We start from the raw sequence: 27,559 nt of genomic DNA on the forward strand, positions 1-27,559 counted from the left end.
AGAGCTCCCTAACAAATAAGCAACCCTTACTTTATATATGGCGCTCCTCTTCCACATTTATCACCACCTTAACTTTCAATTACTTGCACAAATATACGTTTCCCAATAATTGTGTTTCACATAATATTCGCAATTGACTGTAGGCTGCTTGACGTAAAGACTCTGTATTTAGTCTTTGTGCTGCCGACAGCTCTTTACATTTTGTCTTGCAGGCTGTGGATGCTCAATAACTATTTGTTAACAAAAATAGAGACCAAAAATGCTATTCAAGAACAGAACAAAATATTGTGACACAGCTAGTATGAATATGACTGCTGCAGCCTTATCCTCCTTTAGAACCCGGAGTAGGGAATTACATTGATTTGCTTATTGTCATTTCTCTGTTCCTACGGTAGAGAAGTTAATTTGTCTCTTGGATTGACTTTTTTCCTCCATGTTAACTACAGGGAAGGTTCAGTTTAATGGGGTAGAAGGGAAGGCTTGTTATTTCAAAATATTTTACCACAGTAGACAGCCAATCATTTTATATGAAATTCCTTCCGTGCAGTTATTCAAATGTGTATATCATCCTTGGCAATAAAAGAGCGCTATCTAATGTCCAAAGACCTACAAATCAGAGCTAGGAGATTTCTTTATGCAAATTAAATCTGTGTCACGCCATCAATAAAAAAATAAAATGGCAATGAAGATTATATTTGCATTAGCAGTGCAAAGTAAAAAAATCCCTATACCTATTTGTAGGACATGTCAGTGTGGTTAATTATTTTTTGAGATAGTATGCTTGGAAAGAATTAATAGGGAATAAGAATTAACGGAGAAGGAAGTTTTAGAGTGAATCGGGCCCTGGCCAGGTAGCTCAGTTGGTGAGAGTGTTGTCCCAATAACACCAAGTTTGCAGGTTCAATCTCCAGTCAGGGCACATATAAGAAGCAACCAATGAATGTTCTCTCTCTCTCTCTCTCTCTCTCTCTCTCTCTCTCTCTCTCTCTTTCTCTCTCAATAAAAAATTTAAAATGAATCAAAAGTATATAATATACAACCAGTTTGATTAATTTTACCAGCTTTAAAAAATTCACATAATAGAGAAAGAGACACTAATAGTAATTTTTAGCAGTTTTATAAACCCTGAGAACTAATTATAGTATAGCTGGTTGCTTTTCCTCAAGCCTATTTTTCATTTTACATCTTAAATTGCAATGATTCAAATCTTTATCCATATATTCAGGTGCTATTTCCCCCTTAAAAAGTAAACAAAATATAAATAAAGGGAAAGAAAATGATGTTACTTCACATTGCTTGGATGTACTCCTGAAAATTAAATAACTTTCCAACCCTCCACTAATAAAGCATGACATAGTAACCCTCTGGATAATAAAAGGGGAAGTGGATCCAGATAACATACCCGTTTCCTTAGATTGCAAGTAAGAGTGAGATTCCTTGAGAATGAGTTTGCAAACGCCGTGTAAAAGTCCAGGACTTTGAGCAAGGCTTCTCGCTTGATGATGTGGAGGTCACAGTATGTCAGCGCCCGGACATTGGCACACGCGTGAGCGAGGGTGGTTTCCTTCCAGAAGATGTCTCCAAATACATCACCTTTCCCTGAAAAATAGTATAAGATATGTATTCAAGCACCTACATTAGTTCCTATCCTAACTACTATTTTTATTCCGTTTCATATATGTATTGATCTCCTAGGATAATTTCAAGCCTGAGTGTGGGACCCCATCTGTACACATACTAGTATAACAATTTACAACACGTTTACAGAATATATGAAGCATTCACCCTGAATTCAGTTCTTGATGGAAATCTGGAGTGATATGAATAAGTGAGATCAGATGGAGAAACCAAAAACCTCATTTTAACAAAGTTTCATTATCTTTTGCCACCTTCACTTATCCCATTCTGACCAAAAGGAGCAAGAGAGATTTTTTTTTAGTTTCATCCCTTCTTCTGTCCCTTCTGGTACATATGACACTAAAATAAAATATACAAGATCTACTGTTATAGCCTTTATAAATCTGGAACTGATTCAACATATATTAAACATACATTATTCAGCAACTAAGCTTTGTGCTCCGGGCACACTAAAACTTACGACGACTTATTCTCCAAGGAGGCTCTCCTCCCTCCACCAAGCCAAACTTATACTGTACAAGTCTTCAGGGCACAGCCCAGAGAGCTCCCATACACAATTACAGAGCCTAAGGAACTGAGTTGGGTAAATCGTGGAGACCCAGATGTGTTATGCCATGAACAGTTTCATGAAGACTGCCCTACTGTAGTCAAATGTGGATGTCTCTTTAAAACTCTAGCAATCACATACAAATCTACTACTCACTTCAGAGTTCATTCCAATTGGTGACCTCAACTCAACAATTCATCATCCCGAATCGAGAGTACTTAGTTGCCCTTCCTGTTGAGGCAGCTCCGTAAGAGCCCCTGGCATAGGCAGGTGGGAAAATCTTCTTACAGGTAGTCTGCCAATGACTTACTCTTTCTGCAAATATTTGTTCTCATCCCGAAGATTAAAGTCAGGCCAGCCAGACCAACAGCAAGAAAAAAATAACATGTAACCATAGAAGAGTGTGAGTGTGTGTGTGTGTGTGTGTGTGTGTGTGTGTGTGTGTGAGAGAGAGAGAGAGAGAGAGAGAGAGAGAGAGAGAGAGCATGAGTGAGAGAGATTATAGATTCTTTGCCCACACATGCAGTTTGGAAATCCCTAGAGAATTACAAGGCACTAAAGCATTCTCAGATAAAAAAACAAAACAAAACAAAAAAAACACTTATATTATTGAGGAGGTAATGAAAATCACCATGTAATCATATGGTCAGCACAAAATAAGCATAATGGATATTTATTTAATATTGAGAATTTCATTTGTTTCTGAACCCTCAAAAATTCCTTTTAATTAGTGACACTGACAACTCAACTACTGTCTGATAGCCATAAATTTGTCAAAAAAATGAATAATTATAGATCTGAGACCCAAATAATGTGTCAAAGGCTACAGAGCATCGTAATAACCTAAAGGAGACTTGGTACAAAAATTTAAAAGATAAACCCTACCTCCACTTACACAGATAAATTTCAGAAATGGCATTCTCTTTAAATTAGTAATTCCAATTATATGTATTTATTCTAATTACATTATTAGAACTACCAATTTACTTAAAAATGTTCATTAATATTTACTATATCCAAAAAAGGTAGAAATAAGACAAATATAAATGAATAAATAAATTATGGAATATTATGCAGCCACTAAATAAATTGAAAAAAGGCAACAGAGAGGTGTTCACATTATGTAAAATAATAAAAGCAGGATATTAAGTCATACACATAGTATGACCTCATTTTATACATTTATCCCACCTGCCAGAAACACGCACATGCACCAAGCAAATGCATTAAAATGGTAGATTCTCTCTGCATTATGGGATAATGGGTAGATTTCATTTAATCTTATAATTGATAAGTATTATTTTTTTAACAGAAGAGATTGACAGCTGTTATATTATCGGAGTCCCTGGTGCTATGAAAATAACAGGGCTTTTAAAGGGCTGCTTTGATTTACCTCTTATTTCTTTTCCTCTATCATCATTGTTACTCTTACTATATGGGGGACTAGGGGTGTTTGAAGAGATAGAAAAGGGTTATATTTTCTTATGTTTCATTTCTGTGACCAGTTCTCAAATGGTAACTCATAATACAACCTCTCACCCATTTATAAGTGCTCATTGGTTTTCAACTATTTGATTTTTATGTATAGTAACCATAATAATAATCAATGCCTTTTACTTATTACAAATTTCACTCTGGAAATAAATCAAGAGATTGAGAACCAACACATGTAATATTCACTGTAGTATTATTAAGCACAATCCAGATTGGCATAAGTAAATAAATAAATGTCCAATAACAATGGAAATTTGTCTAACTACCTATCATCAATTCATACAGAATTAAAACTAGTTTTTTAAATAAATGCAAAAAAATGCTTATCTTCTAGTGATAAAATTTTTAAAAAGATAAAAAGAAATATATGATTATGATCACAGCTATCATAAAGTACATAAAAATGAAACTTGAAGACTAAATGAATTGTGAATGAATTATCTACCTCTTAATTCCTTGAAGAAAAATAATCTTGATAAAACCAAAGTATATTGCATTTTATTATTCTATGTTGTTCTGTATAGTATATTATGTTGCTATTAATTTGTCAATTGACAAATTGTGTTAATCAAAAGGGATAAAAGACTAAAAGAGAATGTATTTAAATAATTACAGCAATCGGCTTCAAATGATGTAATTTTTTTTCTACTTTATGTTTTCCAAAATGTTCTTTAATAAGTCTGCTTAATTTAAAAATAGCAAACTATTTTCACAGATGTTTTTCCTTACACTTTTAAATAAAACTAAATTAATAAAATATGTACATAAACCTATGAAATAATAAATAAATATTCATTGATGATAAGTACATCATCAATAGGTAAAATATACTCAATATATAAATAAATTTCCCCTTGCTATTTTTAATTATGGAAGCATTCAAAAGTCTGTTACATATTTTATTTTACCTAACTAATGAAATAAAAACCCTTACCATATTTCTATCAAAAATTGTAAATTTGAATAATTTATATTTTTAGTATCTTAGATAAATAAAAAGCCATGATGTGGAATGAACAGAATTAAACTAGACTATAAACTCATGAGGGCAGGGAATTTCCTCTATTTTGACCACTGTCATTAACCTCAATGCCTAGAACAGTTCAAGAGCTCAACAAATATTTATTAAAGAAAAAATATACATTAGAAAAGTAGAGAAGGGGAGAAAAAAACTGGGAAATGCAAGATTGGAGGTAGAATTGAGGCTCTGCCTCTAAGTGTGGCTTACATCAGGTTACTGAACCTGGATCATCATCTGTTCCTTTGACTATAAAGGGAACCAGATAGACAAAGAATAACGCTTAAAGTTTCTCTACATCTATAATTCTATAGTGAGTCAACTCAAATCATCAAATTATATTTTCAAGGTAATATTTTGTCAGTGTCTCCTTGTCAACACACACACACACACACACACACACACACACACACACACACACACATACACACGAACTTTAAAATCTATGGCCTCAATTCCAAATCCTATTACAAGTTTGAAAAGAAACAGAAAAGTTAACTGACTCAATCAAAGTAAAACTTACCCCCTGTTCTCCCCTCTAAAGTTTATAGGAAAATAGCAAAATTAACAAATGTGGATAACGCTGCTCCCAACATCAGAACTGGCATTACATAGTAAGAAATACTAATTATTTTATAACAGAGAATTTCCATTGTCATACACAATATATCAATTGGAAATTAATCAACCATTTCAAAATGTGCTTATCCAGTTATCTCTATCACCTAATAGTCACTCAATTCACAGTTATTCAAGAAATATTATGCACATTTACACTGAGTGATCTGTAGAAGCCACAGGTTGTGGAGATATGAGATTATGTATGGAATATCCAACAGAGAAGTACCCATCTCTTCATTACAAAGATTTTGCACATTTCCAGGGCTGGGAACTACTGTTCATCTTGATGAGTGCAGAATATCTGATGCTAGTTTTTAGGTCAGCTCCCACTTAATGTAAGTAGTCTTAGCTATAAACATTTTAGAGCTTGAGAAAATGAACCTTCCCTCAAAGCCCTAAAATTAGTAGAAAAGCTCACACTCAACATGAAAGTTGTTGTTTGGTCTATTTATATTTTCTCAGTTCTTTGCATTAAGTCTAATGAAGTAGTTAACTTCTAAACCACAGAAAACACAGGACTGTAAAATAGAAGCAAATGTGAAACATTCATAGAGTGGGAAACTGAAAAATTTGAAGACAAAATAGAGACAGAGTTACAAAATAGTTAAAGGATTAATACAGATCATGGTATGCTTGGGGATTATGGGCTCCTGAGGTACTGGTTTTACAGCCAGAGTATTTTTTAAAATATGGAACATATCATTTGGTGAGTTAGTGACGTGGATAAATAAATGCATACAAACTATCTGTTAGTTATCAGTGGATACAGCTTTCTAATATAGCCAACAAATCCCTAAAAATATAGCATTTGAAGTTTACTTAGTGAGTGTGTGTGTGTGTGGGGGGGGCTGAGGGGTATAGTGATAGCTCTATTTTGGTGATTCTTCTCTAGAATGAACTTAATCCATTTCATTTATTAGACAACCCTTCACTTTAATTGATTATTGCAGTAGGCTCATAAAGTATATTATAAATACATATGCACAAAATATAGTCATTTATAAATAAACAGTATGAGTTTTTAAATTATACAATTTTAAGAACTTTGAGTATTTACAAACAGCAAGTACCATAAAGTAATATTTTCAAGGAAAATAACAGAAATAAGATGATGAGTATTAAAATTTCAAAACTATATAGATTTATCCTATATAATAAAAGCCCAGCGACTGAATGGTGGGATGACCAGAACGACTGGTTGACCAGTTGCTATGATGAGCACTGACCACCAGGGGGCAGACAGTCAACACAGGAGCTGCCCCTAGTGGTCAGTGTGCTCCCACAGTGGGAGCGCTGCTCAGCTGACCAGGATGAGTGGTGCTCCCACAGCAGGAGCAGCCACTCAGAGGGCGGGTCCACAGCCACTTGGCTGACCAGGATGAGCAGCACTCCCACAGCAAGATGATCCCCGCAAACCACACCCCCCCAACCAGTGCACGTATCCCATGCACTGGGCCTCTAGTTAGAACAGAATCTTTTAAAACATTTATAGTTGATGCCTGCCAATCCTCAATGATTAAAGTCCAAAGTCATTCTGTTGAAAAATTATATTGAATGCAAACTTGTAGGTACTTTTAGATAAGTAAAAAAATTCTTATCTACTAAGAAAAAAAAAAACTAGCGAAGCTTATAGATTTTTATTCTCATACACAAAGAATGAGCCAAGTAGCTCTTATTAAGTAGTTGTAAAAATTGAGAGTACCCTTAAACGTATGGGATGATGGTAACCACCTTTAAGAAGTTAGATTATATGGTAACACACAGGCTGGTAATCCTAAATTTGGCACCTATTAGTGTTAAGAACAAATTAGTTATATATATATAAACCTCAAAATGTGCCCAAATCAAGAAAGTTATAGCATATTATTTAAAAGTCCAAGAAAAAGACTAAATTGAAAAACAGTTACATCTTGAAACTCTTCTGTTTTCTTTTCCTAAGAAAAGATTTGGAGTTGATGCCTATAATAATGTTCATATTATATAACAAAGTCTTATAACTTTCACATATGGGAGAAATTATGGCTATCCTATTCACCCCATTTAATTCATGCAACCAGTGTCCTAATGCTAACCTTAAACTGGAACATGGGCTGTGTGCTGTGTGGAGATAGAGACATGCAAGAAATAAAAATCCTACTCTTAAGAGTCTTTAATTTTCTAAGTAAAAGAGACATGCCAGAAAATTTTACAAAACAGGAGGTTGGGAGAGTTCTATAGGACCAGGATAGGCAAAGCACACAAACACAAACTGTTTTGGACTTGAGGGGATTCAGGAAAGAACTCACAAATAATATCATGTTTGAGTTTAATCATAGTTGAGCCTCAAGGGGAAGGGCAGTATTTGTGGTTGACAAATAGCATGAGCCCGATCTGCCCAGGGAGTGATGAACAACGTTAGCCCACTATCCAAGAAACCTACAGGACATAGAGATAGAGCCAAGTCTAGAAGGAAAAAGTGGGACCCAATAGTGAGAACTTTGAATGCTATGCAGCAGATTCTGCTTAATCCTGTTTTAAAGAGGAAACCACTAAAAGTTTTTGAGTTAAAGAGAGTCATGACCTGTCCAGTACTTTGAGAACAGAACTAACGACAGGGCGAAGAGTGGAGAAGGGAGCACTGTTGGAAGGCTATTTACCTCACTGTGAAACAATAATATTGCATTTCACAGATTACATACATATAATTTCACCTTATCTCCACAACCACCTCATCAAGAGTGAAGGCAGTGACAACAAGGGTAAAGAGAAGAAGATACAACAGAAATGATGGTGGTAAAGAAAAGCTCTAAAATATGCCTATTGATTTGAGTGAAGTGGGAGTGATCTCTTTAAGATACTCTAGGAAAGAAATGTGAATCAAGAATTTCATATCCAGCAAAATTGACTTTCAAGTATAAAGGACATAAACCATTATCACCAACATAAAAGAACTCATTATTGTTCCCATAGATCTTTCCTAAGGACTTTATTAGTGAAAAATGTTTCAGACAATCAAAATACCTAAAGGGACATTGACACCAAGACTAGTGGTAGCAATAACTAATATTTATTTGTAGGACTAAGACGAAATAAAGGTTAAAAGTATAGTGTGTATGGCTACATGCTCTGACAATGATTACATATAGCATAACTATTAAAAATAATGGTGGATGAGAGGCGACTAGAACAAGTATGGCTGGGAAAACGCAGATGAAGCTTTCTGTAAGTGGATGTCAGGGCCTTAGGTAAACAAAAGAGCACTGAGAAAAGCAGGCCAAGATGTCCCGCCCTAACCACAGAACACCAGCACTTAAAGGAAGAATGGAAGACTCAGCATGAGAACTGAGACAAGTCACAAGACCAGGACAGACTCACGGGGTAGAGCTGCAAAGGTTTGTGGCATTCTTGCAATCCTGGAGCATTCCTGAGAGTTTCATTTCCACTTTAATCCCTACCGACAAGATGAAATATGAACTCTTCCAGGAACCAGATGAAAAACCCATTCACGGAACTTAGGATCCTCATCTTGTGTTCTGAGGGGTCATGAGACTCACACTCTAAGTCAGGTCTCCCCAGTCCTACACACTTGCCTGGTAGTAAACCCTTCACTAGGGAGAGGACCATATTTTTATGTACTTAGTAGCTGATTAATGAATGGTCTTATACTCAAGTAATGTTTGGTAAAGAATTTTTATAATATACACTGGAATGGTACTTAATAGTGTTGTTAGAAGAACCTTTTTTTAATAAAAGGAAACAAATTGGTAAAAATCTAGGCCCTCTATTTTCTGTCAAGATTAAGCAAAATAGTTGTATAAATTCAAAATGGTACTTAAAAAGTCCTGTTAAAGAAAGCATCATGTTTGTAATGTGATGGTTAAGAGAATGGACATAGAGTTAGACATATCTGGGTTCAAATCCTGTGCTCACCACTTATGTTTTTAGCTGTAACCTGGGGTGAATCATCTGATACTGCAGAGCTTTGGTTTCTTCATCCATAAGATAACTATATTAAACGTGTTCTTCACAGAATTAAAGGATTTGATGTAACAATGCATATAAAATAATGAGTACTCAATAATTATTGGTATCCAAATCAGACAGACTTTCAAAGGGGCCTGAAGGGCATTTTTCATAAATATACTTTAAAAGTTTTGATAGGAAATATTGCAAATCAAAATGTATTTATGAACTTTAAATTTTACTTAAGCATGCTAGCAGTTACATTTTATACTCAAGTTGCTTAAAAAGCCAATCCAACTGAGAAAACTGACACAATAAATTATATTTTAGAAAGATTCTTGTAGTGGCAGCAGAACGTAAAACTGGAGGTTGGAGATGATGACAGATTGCAAGCAGACAGGCCTTTCAGATGCAAGCACAGCCCAGAACCAAAATTTTAAGAGCAGTGGTTATGGGAAGGGTTATAAAGATAGGATAAAGAGATACCTAGGAGATGGAATACACAGACTTCGTTTTGAAGAATGGTAAGGTTAAGTTTGAAGTTGAATCTAAACTACCAGATTATGTCCAGAAATCTGTAGGCTGAGGATCTTTAGAATGTACAATTTGAGTCATGATGTTATAAGCACAATTTGAAAAGTTTAAAAACAAGCATACATATTTAAAACCAAGTACTAGTTTGCCCTTTATAAAAATGTCTGACTTAACTAAAGTCATCATCATAATATGTAGAGCAAACCTACCCGGTTCATAGTTCAGCATCTCAAAACATAGAAATGTGGATGCAAAAATAATTTTCTAGGGCTTGGGAAATGCCCATTTAAGGATTTAAAGTGTGAAGCACTTCTAACAGCAAGTATACAGAAAGAAATCTTAGGCACAGAATAAAAGTCACATTTTCACAGGTTCTCAAAATAGCAAAATATTATTCATTCACATCTCAGATGTTCTTCTTTTTGGAATTAAAATAAGGAGCAGACATTTAATTCTGAGAACCATAATTTATAAGTTTTCCTTGATAATGCACAAATATTGATAAGATATGGACTGATTCTAATTAAAATGAAATCTTAATCCAGGTACTAGAAATTACCTTTTTACACTATTAAGTTCATTTCATCCTGTCTTTTCCTTCTTCTCCTATTCCCTTCCCCTCAACCGCATAAAAACATCTAATCCTTCCATCCAAACGGTATATAAACAAGCATAGTTTTCTTGGGAATTTGAAGTTACAATTAAAATACTTATATACAGACTGTCTTAGATTAATGATTCCAATCATATGGTTCTAATAATCAGTAAACACAGAAAGGACAAACTGTGAATGCAGCAAAACAAATATCTTAGAATCTGGGTCTATTGTTAATGGGGAAATGCCATGCCATTTTCATAGTCTCTAGAAGGTACAATACACCTCATTGAGTCACTTAGAAGGAACTCGGCTATTTTAGCCATACCCGTAAATCTGTTCACATTAGGTAATTATAGGGTTGGAACTAACATGCAAGAAGATATGAAAGAATATAAAATATTATGCATGCATCATGAACTGAATTTAGAATTCTTTGTTTCATAAAAAGTGGGAAGGTCAAGAAAAAGTGGAGGTGTAGGAACTGAAAGAACTTCAAGTTGAAAAAAGATATAAACTGCAATTATCTTCATTTGCCCTATTTAGAAAAACATTTTGAAGCCATCCTTCATTGTTAAAAAAAAAAAAGAAGGTATTTGTTGACTACATTTTTAATCTTTCTGTTAATTAGTTATGCTTCAGAACTCATTCATTAAACACCATAGGACTTTTGACACACTAAAGAATTATGCACCTACCAAAAGACTGTTTAGAGGCAAGGATCCAAAAGAATAAAACTGCACCTGTTTTTTGGATCCAGAGATGTTAATTAATTTTAAAATGACCTTCCTTCTCTTCCTTGCAACCGGCAAAATACCAGTGTTAGGGAGAGCAAGGCCTGCACATTTCTCCTATCAGACCAACTTAGACAAATTCTCATTTTTCCAAGTGTACTCAAATGTATTTCTGTTTAATTCTTACAAGACAAAAAAAATCATTAGACAAGATGAAAAAGGACATATTTAAATGTTCAAACCCACAATTTTCAATGAAAAAGTTATGAATATCTGTGTACCAAATAACACAGCAACAATCACTACAAAGCACAAACTATAGGAGGTACAAGGAGACATAGATACGGCACATTAACAATAAGATACTTTAGCATGCCACTCCCCAATCAAGGATAAGTCAAGAATAGGAAAAAAGTAAATGTATAGAAGACCTAACCAACTTACTTAATAAGGCATAAAACCTAAAGATATTTCTCAAACTTTGCACCCTGGTAATTTCTGGAACTTTTCATTAAGTTTGCAATTACTCCAAAAATAAGCAACCAAAATATTAGAAGAAGAAGAAGGAGGAGGAGGTGGAGGCAAAGGACACGAGGAAGGGGAGGGGAGAAGTAGGAAGGAGAAAGAGCAGAAAAAACAGGAGGAGATGGAAAGGAATGGTCATTAAAATGTCAGGAGTAACTATTTTCCTCTTTCTTCCTTAAAACATTAAGCAATCATGACCATTAAAGAAACCCCTCCCCTCATTTTTAATGGTAAGATAAAGTATTTTTTAATTTAGAAAAGTCTGAAAACATGCAATGTTGCTCAGTGGTTGAGGGTGGACCCATGAACCAGGAGGTCATGGTTCAATTCCTGCACAGGGCACATGCCCAGGTTGTAGGCTCAATCCCCAGTAGGGGATGTGCAGGAGGAAGCTGATCAATGATTCTCTCTGATTATTTATGTTTTTATCTCTCTCCCTCTCCCTTCCTCTCTCTGAAATCAATGCAAACAAAACATGCATTTTCAATGGAAACCACACTGAGATATCATGAAATGGAGCCAGTGTGATGATCTGCAAGTCTAGAAGCTGCTGAGTTAGGGAAGGTCCTTCTAGCAGGTTCCAGGCCCTTCCAGAAGTGCAGGCAGCAGTGTGTACCCAGCTATGGCTGCCTGGAAGGTGGAGCCTGCAGACCAAGGGTCCTCAAACTTTTTAAACAGGGGGCCAGTTCACTGTCCCTCAGACCGTTGGAGGGCCGGACTATAGTTTAAAAAAAAACTATGAACAAATTCCTATGCACACTGCACATATCTTATTTTGAAGTAAAAAAAACAAAACGGCAAAAACACCCGCATGTGGCCTGCAGGCCGTAGTTTGAGGACGCCTGCTGCAGACTGTGTGAACACAAGGGTGGGTCTGGCTCACGGCAGACTCACTCTTTGAGGCATGTAGTGCAATCATCTCTGTCTTGCAGCATCACACCCCCCTCTCCTGCAGAAAGTCACCAGGGGTCCACAATCCTAGCATGCAATCCCCTCTGATCACCCCTCCTCTAAACCTAGACTGGAGGAAGGCTCCACACCGAGAGGAGCTCCCGAAGCCTGTCTCCACACCTGTCTCTCCAGAGATTATCCAATCACAGACTGAAAGAGAGGACAGGGTCTTCCTGGGTCTCGGACCTATGCAACCCCTCGGTCAGCTCCCTACCTCTCCTGCTTACTTCTGCCTTGGGAAGATCACTTCCGACTCAAAACATTTTTTTAAAACAAAAACCTTCTGAGTGCTTTTTGGCTGAACTAATCCTTGTTAGAGGCCCAATGAAAAAGCAAATGAAAGGTTGCCAACGATGTGTACATATAATTTTACTCATTAAGCCCAAAGATGAAAAGTCTCTGAATCCCAAGACTTTTGAGGAGGATAAACTAAAAAAAGCACACACTCGAGGAAATAAAATGTGACAGATATATGATGAGACTGGCCCAATACCCAGAGGCCCTGTGTTCATTTTGACTGTGTCACTAGGCAAAACCAGCTACCATTTTATTTTAAAACGAAAAGAAAATGCATTCTGTCTGTCTCACTGAGCAAATGATTGCAGCTTAGCAGACCCAGCACTGAACTCAGGGCTTTCTCCATGCCTCCTTTTCGAAAAAAAGTTACCAATGAAGAATATAGGCAACGCAAATGGCATGAGCACACAGCTGAGGCCATTTATCGCAACGGTCCTCAGTATAATATATTGGATGTCTGTTCTCCCACCCGCCATTGGCAGGAACGTGCAGGAAAAGAAAATACAGCTGTTTGGGGCTTGTGTCTTAGCCTCTTCTTTAAGCAAACAAGAATGGCTGTAGTATGGATATGCTTCATTTTACCACAAAGAATCGTTCTGACAAAATGTGCACTTGCTATGAAAGATTACATACAACTCCTTTATACTCCAGGAAACAGAACAGAACAAGCACTCAGTAGCATTAAACACGCACAGTGCTGACTAAACAGTTAAGAAAAGTGTTTATAAACAACAGTGTTCAGTCGTTTGCAACTCTGCACCATTGCCTCTAACCCTTACAAAGTTACCAGGTCCTGTTTTCCTGGGAGGGGTTTGCTGTTTCTCAGTGCTCAGTTCTGTCTCTGCCAGGTAATTGGGCTTTTTGAGATCAGTTCCTCATTTCTGTGCTGGGTTTTGCTTTTGCAGTTGCTAAAATACATCAGTCAATCTTGTATTAACGAGAATAAGTGGCTTTCAAGCTATGGTAGGTTGACCTCGGAAGCTAAAAAAAATCCAATAGTTTAAAATTGAGCTCATTTTTCATGAGACACAAGCCAGGAAAAATGTGATCAAAATGGAGTTGACATCCTGCAATTCTAACTTATTTTACTTGAGGAAAAAGCCAGAAATGATTCTCCTCTGACTTTATTATTGCTTCCTTTTATAGCTATGTGGGCTTCATGAACTTGCTGCTGATATTGGAGCAAAAAAATAATCTAAAATATCATTTAGCATTTGTTCCACCAATACATATATTACACTGTCCCCAAACATGTAATTTTTTTAAAAATGTTTTGTCATTTACATGTACTGCCACTGCCTTTTTTGTTAGTACAACTAATTACTAGGACTCTGAATTTTTGAATGACTTTATTATTAGCCGAATAATTTTCCTGGTTTGTGAATGGACAGAACCAGTTTTAAAAGCCTAAATCTACTTGCATTGTGATTACTCCAAGATAGTGGGTCAAATTCATTTATTCCCTCATCACTTTCAGCTCACTACTTAGGTCCGCTGTGATGAGGTAAAAAGATGTAGAGTAAGATGATCTGTACTTGAGCCCTCTCTCATGTACCAGGTGGGCCCGTCACCAAACATTTTTGGGCCACACTTTGCTCATCTTTAAAGGAAAATGTTGAATTAGAAAGGTTCTATTGTCCCTCTGAGACCAACCTTCTAGATTACTAACCTGACAGTCATTCCACAAGCCATTTTCACACTTACCAACATGGAGGTACAGCCACGTTAGGCTCTAGTCTAAAAGGCACTATCCCATTGTTGCCAAAGAAAGTGTAGTCCAACCCTCATGCAGCCCATTAGGCTGCGACCAATACTTACGTTCCTTGCTGAAGCAGCATTAATTACTAGTTTTCAAGAAAATTTATCATTTGATCAGTGACCCAGTTTCCAAAGTCAGCAAGCAAAGGGAATTTCTCTTAAGAAACCTGAGAAGCAAACTCTCTAAAACTGTTACGCATTTGCTACTACATTAAGAAAGTTCACAGTACCTAAAATAGCCACCACCTCATCATCCTGGATGACTTCCAGGGATCCTGAGACCACAAAGCAGAGGGCATCCACGCTTTCCCCGGCGTGGTAGATGAGGTCCCCGGGCGCGCAGTGAATCGTCTGGAATTCCACCGCCAAGGCGCGCAGGCACCCATCGCTGGCCAACCGAAAGGCAGGGTGTTCATTGAACACCTTCCGGTTTAGGTGAACACAGATATCAGCTCTCATGTCCTTCGGGCAGATGGAGAGAACCTGAAGAAAGGGAAAGAGGGATAAGTGAGAAGAAATGAGAAAGGGGCTATTTCAGAAAAAAATGTCATTGACTAATGACAAAGTCTGACACACTGTACTTGGTACTGGGAAGGAAGAGTTCAAAGACACAGCTCTGCTCTCAAGAACCAAATAATAATCCAGTGAGATGGGCTGATGAGCAACGGACTCTTGCAATACAGTACCACGTAGTGAAGCGTAGAAAGAAGAGACTGGAGGTGGTCAGGCAGAGTCTCGGAAAAAACATAATATAACTTCACCCAAGGGCCAACTAAAATAGGGCGTTAACATTCATTTTAGTCTAGTCTCCATTTCAGAATTTTTTTATAACTAACTTAAAATTCAGGATAATGTACTTTATTCTACATCAGAGGTGGATTTATAGAAACCAGTTGTAAGAAAACAAAATCAACAAAAGCACCCTTGTGACTTCACATGCTGTCACTGGCTGCTATAACTCCACTTTTAATGTGTATTTTTCCACTCACATTTTTTTATTTTGCAGATGAATTTATGCCCAGGAAGTGAAAAGTGTATCCACCAGCCTTCTGTAGGGCTTGGGCAATTGCAAATGTCAATGCCGGCAAAGAGGGCACATCATCTTGCTGGCAGCCCTTGCATTCTGGCCTTTGACTCCTAAAGACTGCTGAGGACAGCAGCAGGATTCAAGCTCTAGGCATCCCTTAGAAGAGCCAGGGTTAGGGAGCTTTTATTGCCGACAGCTTTCAGACAGGGCAATTAAAGCCCCAGACTAAAATAGACATTATCATCATATTTAATCAGGGCATCATCCAGCAAGATGCGGTTACAGAAGTCAGTACTACCCAATTTAAAGACACATGTGCAAGCTCGCTTAGAACCTTCTCCCAATCCCCTAGGTAAACCATTCTTTATACTCTAGGCTTTCAATCCCTCAAGCTGAAGTTTAAGCTGATTCCCACCCACCCCCATTAAGTTACACTGAGTAATGTTTTAATATAAAATAGTTTTCTTTCCTCCACTAATTGCATTTTAACCTTCAAAAATTACCGAAGGTTAAAATAATCCCCTGATTATTCCTTTTATTTGGAGCTCAATATCAATGAAAAGTTGGTTGCTTCCCTGTGTAGAAAAGCCCATCATAAATGTCAAGACTTTAATTAAATTATGCTTTCAGTATCCCTTCCCTTAACCATTCCTAAAACTGTATGTATCATTTTACATATATAGTATATCTGTGGGGTTTTTCATACTCCCTTGAATTCCTATAGGTAACAGCAATTCAGCCCACCTAGCTTTCTGAAGAAATCTCATCTTTAGGGAAAGGAATGCCTAACAGAGCTTCAGAAGCAATTGGCACTTCCTTTCCACATCAGTTGCTTTTCGGAATAATGTAATATTTTATTTAATATATTAATGTTTAGTGACTTCTGACAGCATTATTCATTCAATGGGTACTATGGGGTACACCACTGCATTAAGTCCCCGTAACTAGAAGGATAAATATGACACTGTATTTGCCTTGGAGTAGATAACCATGTAATAGGGGGAGTTAGGTATGTAAAGAGACAATTATAACACAATAAGAAAAAATGACAGGGCATGGTCAGGTGACATGGGACATGTGCTGCTTAGAAGTCATTACTTATGACTTAGAGGTAGCATAAAAGATTGGGCTCCAGAGGATAGGTATGGATGCAAATCTATCACTTATCACCTCTGTAACCTAAGGTATTTAATGTCTCTAAACTTCATCTGTGAAATGGGTTGGTAGTGTTTATTTCATAGACTCATTACAGGATTTAAATGGAAGGGCTTAAGCTTAGCCCAGTGTAGCCTTGCACATGGCGAGGGCTAAAGAAATGATATTTTTTATTAACCCTATTGAAAATGAGTATTCCTACAAAGTTTATTGTCACTTTAGCTCCCTACAAAAGCAATTTGCTATTTTTCCTTTTCTACCTCTCTCTAAATTATGTATCTTGACTGTTTGATGAGATTTAGGCACAATTAAGAAAATATTTCAGCATGAATCTAAAAGTTATTTCAAGCACTAGCAAATGTTAATATTTTTCTCAAGTTGAAAATAGAATGAATGCTCGGAAAACAAAAAAGTAAAAATAATTTTAAAGTACACACACATTAACATTACACTGAATAGCTTAATGGAAAAAATGAATTGTTCTTCTATTCCATTTACTTGGCAGAATTTTCATTGTCTTAGATTCATTTTGGTAATAGTCATTTTATGTTATTTTAATTCTTTCAGGATTCATGCTGCAAATGAAATCTTCCAATGTTAGCAACATTCTCTGTTTAGTGGCATATCAGAAGAGGATTTTTATTAATTTAAGTGGATCTTTCCTTTATGTTTTACTTCATTTATGACACTGATTTATCATTTTGATTGGTGGTATATACTAAAGTCCAGATGTCATAAACCGACAAGTTAAAACTTTGTGTTAAAATAGACCAGAGCCACACCCAGCCCTGTTCCATACCTAGATATCATATGTGCCTTACATGGTGTGTCTGCCATCCAAATATGAGTATAGTATTATTTTTCTATAAATGAAGGCACTACTAAATGTCTTAGGTAGTAAAAATTTAGTTTTAAGTGATAAAATTATCATTCAAGATGACACTAAGACCTGGCCCATTAATCCCAATTCAATGCACTCGGCCTTGAATGTCATATCCAATCTCTTGTAAGTTAACCTAATGGGTATATCATAGTTATAAACAAATGAAATTACATTTCAGTAGAAAATATTTAAGTTAAAGTGACTTTTATTTGTCTCTAGTGTTGATTATTTATCCCCTCTTCATGTCAAGATACTTATAAATTAAAGTTGATTCTTAATTAAGACAATAAGTTTTCTCTTTGGAAGAGCTATGGCTGCATGCATTTAAGGAATCATTTTTTAGAATTCTGTAAATAAATTCCTGGGGAGGGAGGGAGAGAATGACATGGTCGGGAAAAGAAAACTCCTTTGAAATTATTTATGATACCAGTCCCATTAAACCTAAGATCAAGAGGTATCTTAACAGACATCCTTCTGGCTCCAAAAATCTAACCTCAACACTGCAACTAGAGAACACTTAGTATAACACAAAATGATCATTTTACCTTGCTCTCTTAAAATACCCAATGGCCTGCTTCCCCAGGTAAAGCCAAAGTCCTAACCAAGCACGTAAGGCTCTTTATGATGGGAGCCTCCTTCAGCCACATCTCTTACTACCCTGCTCCAACCCTGCATTCAGTCACACAGTATTTCTCGCTCTCTGAACCTGACATACTCTCTCATGACTGCCTTCCTACATGCTGTTCCTTCTGCCTATCATATCCCATCATCCCCTTCTCTGCCTAGTCACCTTTGATTCATCCACAAAGCACAGATCATCCCTCTCTTTGCCATAAGTTCAATTTAGAAACAGCTCTATCACAGAATTTGGTAATGCATAGAAAGGGAAAATGAGAGTAAGAGTGTTATGATCTGCATTTTTTTTTTAAATAATAGCACACAATAATAACATTGAATTATCAGAGTTGAAAGGATTTCAGCCTAAGGATTTCATATTTTTACTTTCAACAGTAAAGTCATTCTTTGGTTTTTATAATGAAATATTCTTTATGCCCAATAGATAAAGCAGACACAAGCAGAATTATGCTGGGTGAAGCCCTGATGGGAAGGTAGACTCCCAGGCAGGGCTCCACAGGGGCACATTCAGTCATTCATTTAACTCATAGCTATCAAGTGCTAGTCATGTGTTAGTTACATGCTGGCTACTATGCAGGCCACCCAGATCCAAAAGCAAAAACTTCATAGTGCCTGCCTTGCAGGAGCTTCCAGTCAGGAAAAGCTTTAAAAAAAATCACTGTTCCTATTCTAATGCCCCATTTTACAAATGAAGCAAATGTATAGCATAAAGGTTATGAGATTTGCTCGAGGCCTCTCAATAAATTACCAGCAAAACCCAAAACTCTTGACTTCTCACTCTTAAGCCATGCTCCTCAATGAAGCTCAACCAGGAATAAAATAGAACATCTGGCACTTTCTGATGTTTTCTGGTTCTTTAAATAGTACAAAAATATAAATGGTGATTTCTGAAAATCATTTAGAGTCTAATTAATCAAAATAAGTTTACTTATTAGGAAATCACTAATGTCACCACCACCACAGAACTGCCTAGGTTTCTTTGCAAATTTGTTTTCATTTCTAAACACTTTAATTTTAGCTCCAATAAATGTATTATATGTTTTAGAGCGTCAGTAAAGACATAAATATTCATTGACAAATTATTTATTTATGCCATTACTATTTGCCAAAAGGGAGTCATCTTATTAGAAATATGAGTTTTAGTATATTTATGAAAAGGACCTAAGCTAGATACTAGTTTAGAGTGAACATTTGGTGAATCTCACTCTCCTTAACTCCTTTCCCCCATCACTTTCATCCATTATGGTATTAGTAATTGTAAAAAAGCTTAGAAGAAGACGGAGCACAATTACTTTAATTAGAGGCCAAAGAGTTTAATCAATATCCTCTAGAAATTGTTTGTCTGGAGAAAGTCAAAAGAAGAGGCTTTCCCCTCTCTTATTCATTCTTTAAATATACTTAAAAATGTATTTTAACAATTATTATACTCCATACAGGAAATAAAAAATCATAAAGAAGAAAATAAAATTTCTCCATTATTTATACATATTTATATACCGTTTTCATAAAATTTGAATCTCTAAAGATTGATTTCCTGCCATAATCACCCAGTATCATATTAAATCATTTCCCATGACATGAACTAGTGACTTAAAAACATAATTAGAATCACTGCATAATAGTCCATTATATAATTGAACACAGTTAATTTAACCACTGCATTATAATTGGATATTAAGATTTTGAGTTTTCCCTTTCATAAATCAAGTTGTGATAAATAACCTATACTGTTAACTAATTGTTTAAGGATAGATTTTTTAGAAGTAAAATTAATGGGTAAAATATAAAATCATTTAAAGTCTCTTGACAAATTGCCTTTCAGAACAGGCGTACCAAATTATACTCATACCAGTTGTGTATGAAAGTATCTTAGTATTTTTAATAATCCTCACAAAATCTCCCTTTTGCATTTGAAGGAGAAAAGGCAATTTTATGTGAAAGAGACGTAGATTTATATAGTGTAATGACATAGAGGGCTGGAGAGCTTTAGTCTTACTGGAGGTAGTCTCCTACCACTGTGCCCTAGTTCAATGACCACAGATTGGTCAGTTTTAATCAACCTATAACCAATTCCTAATGTGAAAATGGGGCTGATGGGGATAATTTTACTTTAAGTGCCTGAAAGTAGTCAACTAAACAAGGCTCCCTCTTGAGGTCCATTATTGCTCTAAAGTAAATTATTGTATTGATTATATATATAATCAGGAATAATAAAGTGTCAGCTATTTTTAGTAATTGATAATAAGTGAAGAAGATTCCCCTGTTTTCTTTCTTAGAACAAAGGAATATACATTAGCAACATTTTGCTAGGCAATGCAAGTGCCACTGACATTCTTCAAAATTATTGCTTCTTTTGATGCAATTAAGTTATGCACTATAGTTAATCTCTCCTCACCAATCCAATGAGTTAGTATTAAGTTAGTAAAAATCCATGGGAAGAGTCAGGCAAGTGACATTTAAACATCAAACATTTTTACAATCCTTCCTGGGAATGAAGTACTCAAAGACTACCAACAAATGAATTAAAGTTCTCTACAGGCATTCAATTCTCATTCATTTTATGGGAAGAAAAGAAAGCTCACCTTATTTAAAAAAAAAAATTAAAAAAAAAAGCTTTAACCATGCAGCCATGTGCACCAAGGGAGAGCCAGCTGTCTGGATATAAGTCTGCCAACTTCTGGGGTTATGAAAACCTCCAAGGAATTAACTCAGGAACAATGTAATGAAATAAAACCAAAGCACATTAATGTCCTTTATTTAAAACTGAAAGGTCATATTTAGACCAGTGAGAGATTATAGATTAAAATTCATGTGTTTCACTTTAGAGATAAATTTCCTGTGAACAGACTTCGTGTAAAAAAAGTGAGGCTTAAGTTTTTTGTTTAAAATTATAGAGAACCAATTCTATCAAGTTTTTCATGGTCCTGGTTTTGCAGTAGTGTGACTAATGAAAAAAAATTGTCACCATTTTTTAACTTGTTAAATAAAGCTGCAGATGTTTGGGGCCACTAACTCCAAAGTGAGGGCTCTGATGACATTTAGACTTTCTATTGTTCTCCATTCTTAATCTTATGTCTGTGCTTTTTAATATGCATGTATTTGACTAAATAACAATACTTTTCAATGTATAGAAAATATTTTCTAAAATTAGAAATATATTTTAAAATATATTTGATTAATTATCCAGAGTGGAAATAATATTGGAAATAATCAGCCATGATCTTTTTACAGTCACCTAAGACAAATGAGGTTCCCAGCTCCTTTAAAAGAATGAGTTCCTCACATACACTGTGGGTGGAAGTGAATTGGTACTTCTCTTACTTAGCTATATTGACAAAAGTTAAATATATCTATATACATAAAAGCCTAAGCAACCATTATGACCGAACGACCAGAATGACCAGAACAACTGGTTGACCAGTTGCTATGACACACACTGACCACCAGGGGGCAGACACTCAATGCAGGAGCTGACCCCTGGTGGTAAGTGAGCTCCCATAGCCAACCTCCTATGGACTCTCCCCCTGGCCGGCCACTCCCCCCAGCCAGCCACCTCCCAGGGCCCCACCCCTGGCTGGTCAACCTCCCGTGGCCCCTCTCCCCAACCCCCTACCTGGGCGCCCCCTCCCCCATAGGCCTCGATCACTAGTCAGGCTGAGGGACCCCACACATGCACAAATTCGTGACCAGGCCTCTAGTATATATATCTACATTATAAAAGGCCAGGGGCCACCATGACCTAAACGATCAGATGGACGACCAGTCACCAGGAAGTGCATGGAACACCTCTCAGTCCCTTCCCCGCAGCCCACAGGCTCCTATCACAGCAATGCTGGCGACCAGTGGGCGGGCGCAGCGAGGTCATTAGTCTCCGGCATGGGGCCAGGCCGGAGGCCTAACGACCTTGCCGCTGCACCGCGCCTGCGAATCAGGGCCAGAGAGAGGCATGGAGAGAGAGGCAGAGCCTTATCTGCAGCCGCCACGGCTGCTGGCGAGGCCCAGAGAGAGAGAGAGGCGGGGCCTGATCAGCAGCTGCTGAGGCTGCTGGCAAGACCCAGAGAGAGACAGAGGCAAGGTCTGATTCACAGCTGCTGCAGAGGCTGCAGATCAGGCCCAGAGATAGGCCTGGAGATAGAGTCAGGGCTTGATCCGCAGCTGCCATGGCGGCTGTGGATCAGGCCCAGAGATAGGCCCAGAGACGCTGACTGGCATAGAAACTGACCAATCAGAACCAAATCTGGGTGAACTATGAGGAGCCAATGGCTGCCTAGGAGGCAGAGCTTTTGACGCTAACTGGCATAGAAACTGACCAATCAGAACCTAATCTGGGTGAACTGCGAGGAACCAATGGCTGCCTAGGAGGCAGAGCTTTTGACGCAAACTGGCATAGAAACTGACCAATCAGAACCTAATCTGGGTGAACTGCAAAGACAGAACCTAAGGTGGGGGCTGAGGAGGGGTTTTAAGGGCAACAGCTGTTTGGTGTAAGGTGTAAGAAAGTGGTTCAATTTTTTAATGACTGGTTTGGCAGTATAGTGCATACGGCTGGCTATCAATTCAGATATAGGGATTATGTATTTTTGTCTGCCAAGAGCATCTCCCCCTGCTGAAAAAGGCTCCCCCGCCCCCATTTAAGCAATCCTATCCTATATAATCTATCTATACTAATAAAAGGGTAATATACAAATAAACTGGGTTGACTGGCCATCTTCTGGACAAAGCCATGGTGGTGGGGGCCAAGGCAGAGGCAATCAGAGGCAACCAGGCCAGCAGGGGAGGGAAGTTGGGGGCAACCAGGCCAGCAGGGGAGCAGTTAGGGATGATCAGGCAGGCAGGCAGGCAGAGGCAGTTAGGGTAGATCAGGCAGGCAGGCAGAGTGGTTAGGGGCGATCAGGCAGGCAGGCAGGTGAGCAATTAGGTGCCAGCAGTCCCAGATTGTGAGAGGGATGTCCCCAATTGGAGAGGGTGCAGGCTGGGCTAAGGGAACCCCCCATGCATGAATTGAGGCCCGGTGCACGAATTCGTGCATGGTGGGGTGCGGCCGGGCTGGTGGGGGTTAGGGGACATGGGAGGTTGGCCTGCTGGCTGCGGGGAGGGGCTGTGAATAGTTGGGGGCTGATCGGGGCCCAATTGGGCCGGTTGGCCATCGCAGTGTGTGTCATAATGACTGGTCATTCTGGTCATTTTGTTGTTCTGGTTGCTTGGCATATATATATATATATATATATATATATATATATATATATATATATTACCCTATATAATAAAAGCATAATATGTAAATTGGCCAAACGGTGGAACAACCAGAATACCTGCAGCCCCTCGCCCTGGACCACCCCGCTCCCTATGGCCCCCATCAGGCAGGACGGCTGGACCCCACCAGTGCACAAATTCATGCACCAGGCCTCTAGTATATATATATATATATCTCCTAAGACTCAACAATTTCACTTCTACGTATATGTCCACCAGAAATGTCTATATATGAAACAAACCACACAAAAGAAAGTGTTTGTAGAAGCACTACTCACAATAGTTCCAAACTGAAAATGACCAAAAGAACCTTAAACATTAGAATAAATAAAGATATTGTAGCACAATCACAAAATGGACTGATATGCAGCAACAACAATGATTGTGATTATGAAAACTTATGTCTCAAATTATTATTCTTCCAATAAGGAAAGCAAACTAAAATTCCTAAAGATATGCATCATCTGTCTTTCAAATTATTTATGCCATGGGACACACACACACACACACACACACACACACACACACACACAAAGACCAACTAAAAAATAAGGTAGTCAAAAGTAGTCACAGAGTAGTAAATAAAGCCAAGGATATGTGCATTGATTACATTTATTTATATTATTTAATTTATTAATTAATAAATTCCAAAAATAACTAATTATTTATTATAATTTAATAAAAGGGAATTTAATAACTAATTAAATTAAAGGAATTTAATTAATAATTAAATTAAAAGGAATTTACTTAAATATTAAATAACTAGTTAATTTAATTAATTTAATAACTAATAATTTAATTAGTTATTAAGTTATTTAATTTAATAACTAATTAAATTAAAGGAATTTAATTAAATATTAAATTAAAGGAATTTAATTAATAATTCAATTACAAGGAATTTAATAACTAATTCCAAAAATAATTTGAGATTTGATTATAAAAAAGTATATATATATATATAGTATAATATATTTGTGTATGTGTATATGTATATATATGTATATGTACTATACAGTATATGTGCATATATACAGATAAAAATCATATAGAAAATAACTAGAAAGTTCAATCATTTTGAAAACTTAGAAAGTGAAAAAACTAAATGAGATAAAATGAAATACCAACATTTGATCAATTGAGATCATATTGAAACATTTTTTCACAACCCTAACACTCATCTATAGATTACAGATATAATATGTATATATACATATCTATGTGTATGAATGTAAAATGCACTATAAAATCAGAAACCTTTCAAAGAGCACCATGCTCTTCCACTCTCCCAATATGCTGCCTTTTATCAGACTAGACCCCAATCAATAAGTTCTTATGAGTAAAGCCTGTTCTGTTATTACTTATAGTCGAAATAGGACAGTAATATTAGACTGAGCTTTCTGGTAAATTAAACCCTTCACTGTTAGCACAGTGCCTCAGGAGCTTAGCTCTGTGGGACCAGAGGAATAGACAAGGGTATAGTTAATTGAATACTTATATGCACAAATGTGCTTCTTAGAGTTTTCTATGGCAGTAAGTCATGCATAAGTAAAATATAAGAAACAACATACAGACTATAACAAATAAAATAAAAATGTAACATGCAAAATAAATGTAATTCCTAAAGTTAAGAAAATGAAAAGGAAAGCCTTATATTTAAAGAAGATAATTATAATACATATCCTACAAATGACTCATATCCAAGATATAGAAAAAACACCTACAAATCAGTAAGAAAAAAGGAGACAACTTTTTAAAAAATTAGTCTACTATCTTAAGTTTGTATCTATGCTGTTTATAAGACCCCCAAAACAGAACAGTGAATGTTGCTATTTAATTGCTTACTTAATCGTATATATGCTGTGATGGTGACTAAAATGTTTTCAACATTTTTAGGACCAAAAATAAGCTTGCTTTTCTTATTTGCATGAGCCCTAAGTAGCAGAGGCCCGGTGCATGAAATTCTTCGTGGGTACGGTCCCTAGGCCTGGCCTGTGATCAGGGCCATCTTCCCTGGCTGCCAGCAGCTGCTGCCACCCACCCCCGGTTCCCCATTCGCCATTGAGGGATTGGAGCCTCCTGGGGGGCGGGGGGAGGAACTGAGTGCACCTCATAGCAACTGGTTAAGCAGTTGTTCTGATTGTTCCGCCATTCTGTTGATTTGTATATTACTCTTTTATATACATAGATGTGCTCCAATCCTTCCACTTCCAGGGAAAGGGGGAAAGGAGGGTTGCTGAAAGTGATAAGGGAGGCAGCAGGGTAAACTTTTTTTTTTTTTTTTGGCGCGGGGGGGGAGGGGGGAGTTTCCTCCTGATGAGGGGCTTCAAAGGACAGCAACCTACTTCTGCTACCCTCTGTCTCCACAATTTCTGCTTGGCATCTGGCAGGACAGAGCAGTTGCAGGTACAGGACTGAGAGTGCCTTTCTGCATGCAGCTCCCTGGAGAGTCTCTTCCGGCCAAGGAAAGCTTTGTTCTAACCATTTATCCTGGAAACAGGGCTGTTGGGTGGTGTGGGGCAGGAGGGCAGAATGGAGGTGGGCAGGACAGGGCAGGAAGAAGTATGGGGTAGAAGACTGGGGGTGGGGGAGGGAGGGGGTGAAATCTGTGTGTGTGGGAGGGGGAGGGCTGTTGCAGAAGGAGAATTGAGGTCAGCATAGGAAGGTTTGAAGGTACTGGGGGAGTAAGAGGGACCAGCAGATGCCAAATAGGGGATAGGGTCTACGGAATCAGGTGGGGGTCCGCGAGGGTGAGTATAGACTAATTCCCTTCCCCAGACCCTACCATCCCAGGTGGCTAGTGGGAGGGGTCCATAGCGAGGTGCTGAGCCCCCTACACTTTGTGTCTGAGACTCCAGAACATGTGGCCAACACGCCCTGCCCCTGCCACCCCGCCGAAGAGCTGCCATTGGGAATGCATTTGCAGACACGTGGATTGTTTTTAAGTTCATGCTTTTTAATTCACTCTATTTCTCACTTGTTGTTTTTTATTGACAAGGTGGATTCTGCTGGTGTGTTCCTTTGCGGGGGTGGCAGGGGTGTTCTCCATTGGCAGAGATCCAATGAGATCCAACGAGACATGGGGAATGAGTGAACAGGATCAGAGAGCAAGGAACAGGGAGAGAGATGCACAAGGCACGACAGACACACGACCCAGGGTGCTGTGGGCTGGGATAGAGCTTCCCGGCCCGGTGAGAGGGCTCAAAGGGCTCATTCAGTGGAGCGGTGGCTCTGTGGGCACGTTCACCCTGGGCGCAGCTCCCAGGCCTGGGGTATTGGTGAACAGGAAGCCCTGGATAATTAGAGCTAATTACATGTGTCCAAACAGCCTCAGTGGGCCAGCCACCACTCCCTGAGCCTAACCCCTGTGATCCTGCCCCAGCAAAGGGGCTTCACTGGCACAGCTTGGGCTGAACGCCTGGCGGAAGGGCATGCAGGCAGAGAGCCCCTGGGGCCCAGGGTTTGGGGCTAGCCCTCCGCCTCCAGAGCGCCCCCACCCCCCCACCCCCCACAATTACACACTCCAGCACACGCTGTGGCCCCAGAATGGCAGATTCCAACTGGGTTAGGAATTGGACCAGAACTTGGTCCGAGCTCCCCTTGGCCTTGTGCTGAGCAGGCCCTGGGGGCATGAGCCCCAGTATTTGGGTCCTTAGGTTTCTACTATTATCTTGGCCTCCTGAGCATTCCCATCTCTGCAAAGATTTGAGACAGGCTCTCCTTGTATTCTGCTATGGGGAGTGCCTGTCTGGAGCTGAGGCTGCAGGATGAGGGGACAGAATCTGGTGCTTGGCTTTTGGTGATCAGTTTGTCTCTGCCTGTGTGTGCCACAGGACCCCAGAAGAGTGACTTTTCTGAGCTTTCATTTGCGTGCCCATACCATGCATGCCTCCTCTGAGTCCAAGGGGAAGGAGAAAGGTGCGAATTCCTCACGCGTGAATGAGGCTTTACACT

At 38.1% G+C, this 27,559-nt stretch overlaps 1 protein-coding gene across 1 annotated transcript in view; it reads right to left on the minus strand.

Moving 5' to 3' along the window:
* The window catches only part of KCNH5 (potassium voltage-gated channel subfamily H member 5), a gene marked incomplete at its 3' end in the record, with an annotated part of 258,189 nt that overhangs the window by 58,092 nt on the left and 172,538 nt on the right, over positions 1-27,559 (minus strand). The window contains exons 9-10 of the mRNA XM_079769588.1: positions 14,885-15,137; positions 1,403-1,599 (exon numbers count right to left, since the gene is read on the minus strand). Coding sequence (XP_079625714.1) covers positions 1,403-1,599; positions 14,885-15,137 — 450 coding nt within the window. The remainder of the gene's footprint in view (positions 1-1,402; positions 1,600-14,884; positions 15,138-27,559) is intronic.

This window comes from Cnephaeus nilssonii (assembly GCF_951640355.1).
Source record: "Cnephaeus nilssonii genome assembly, chromosome: 4".
Classification (NCBI taxonomy): domain Eukaryota; kingdom Metazoa; phylum Chordata; class Mammalia; order Chiroptera; family Vespertilionidae; genus Cnephaeus; species Cnephaeus nilssonii.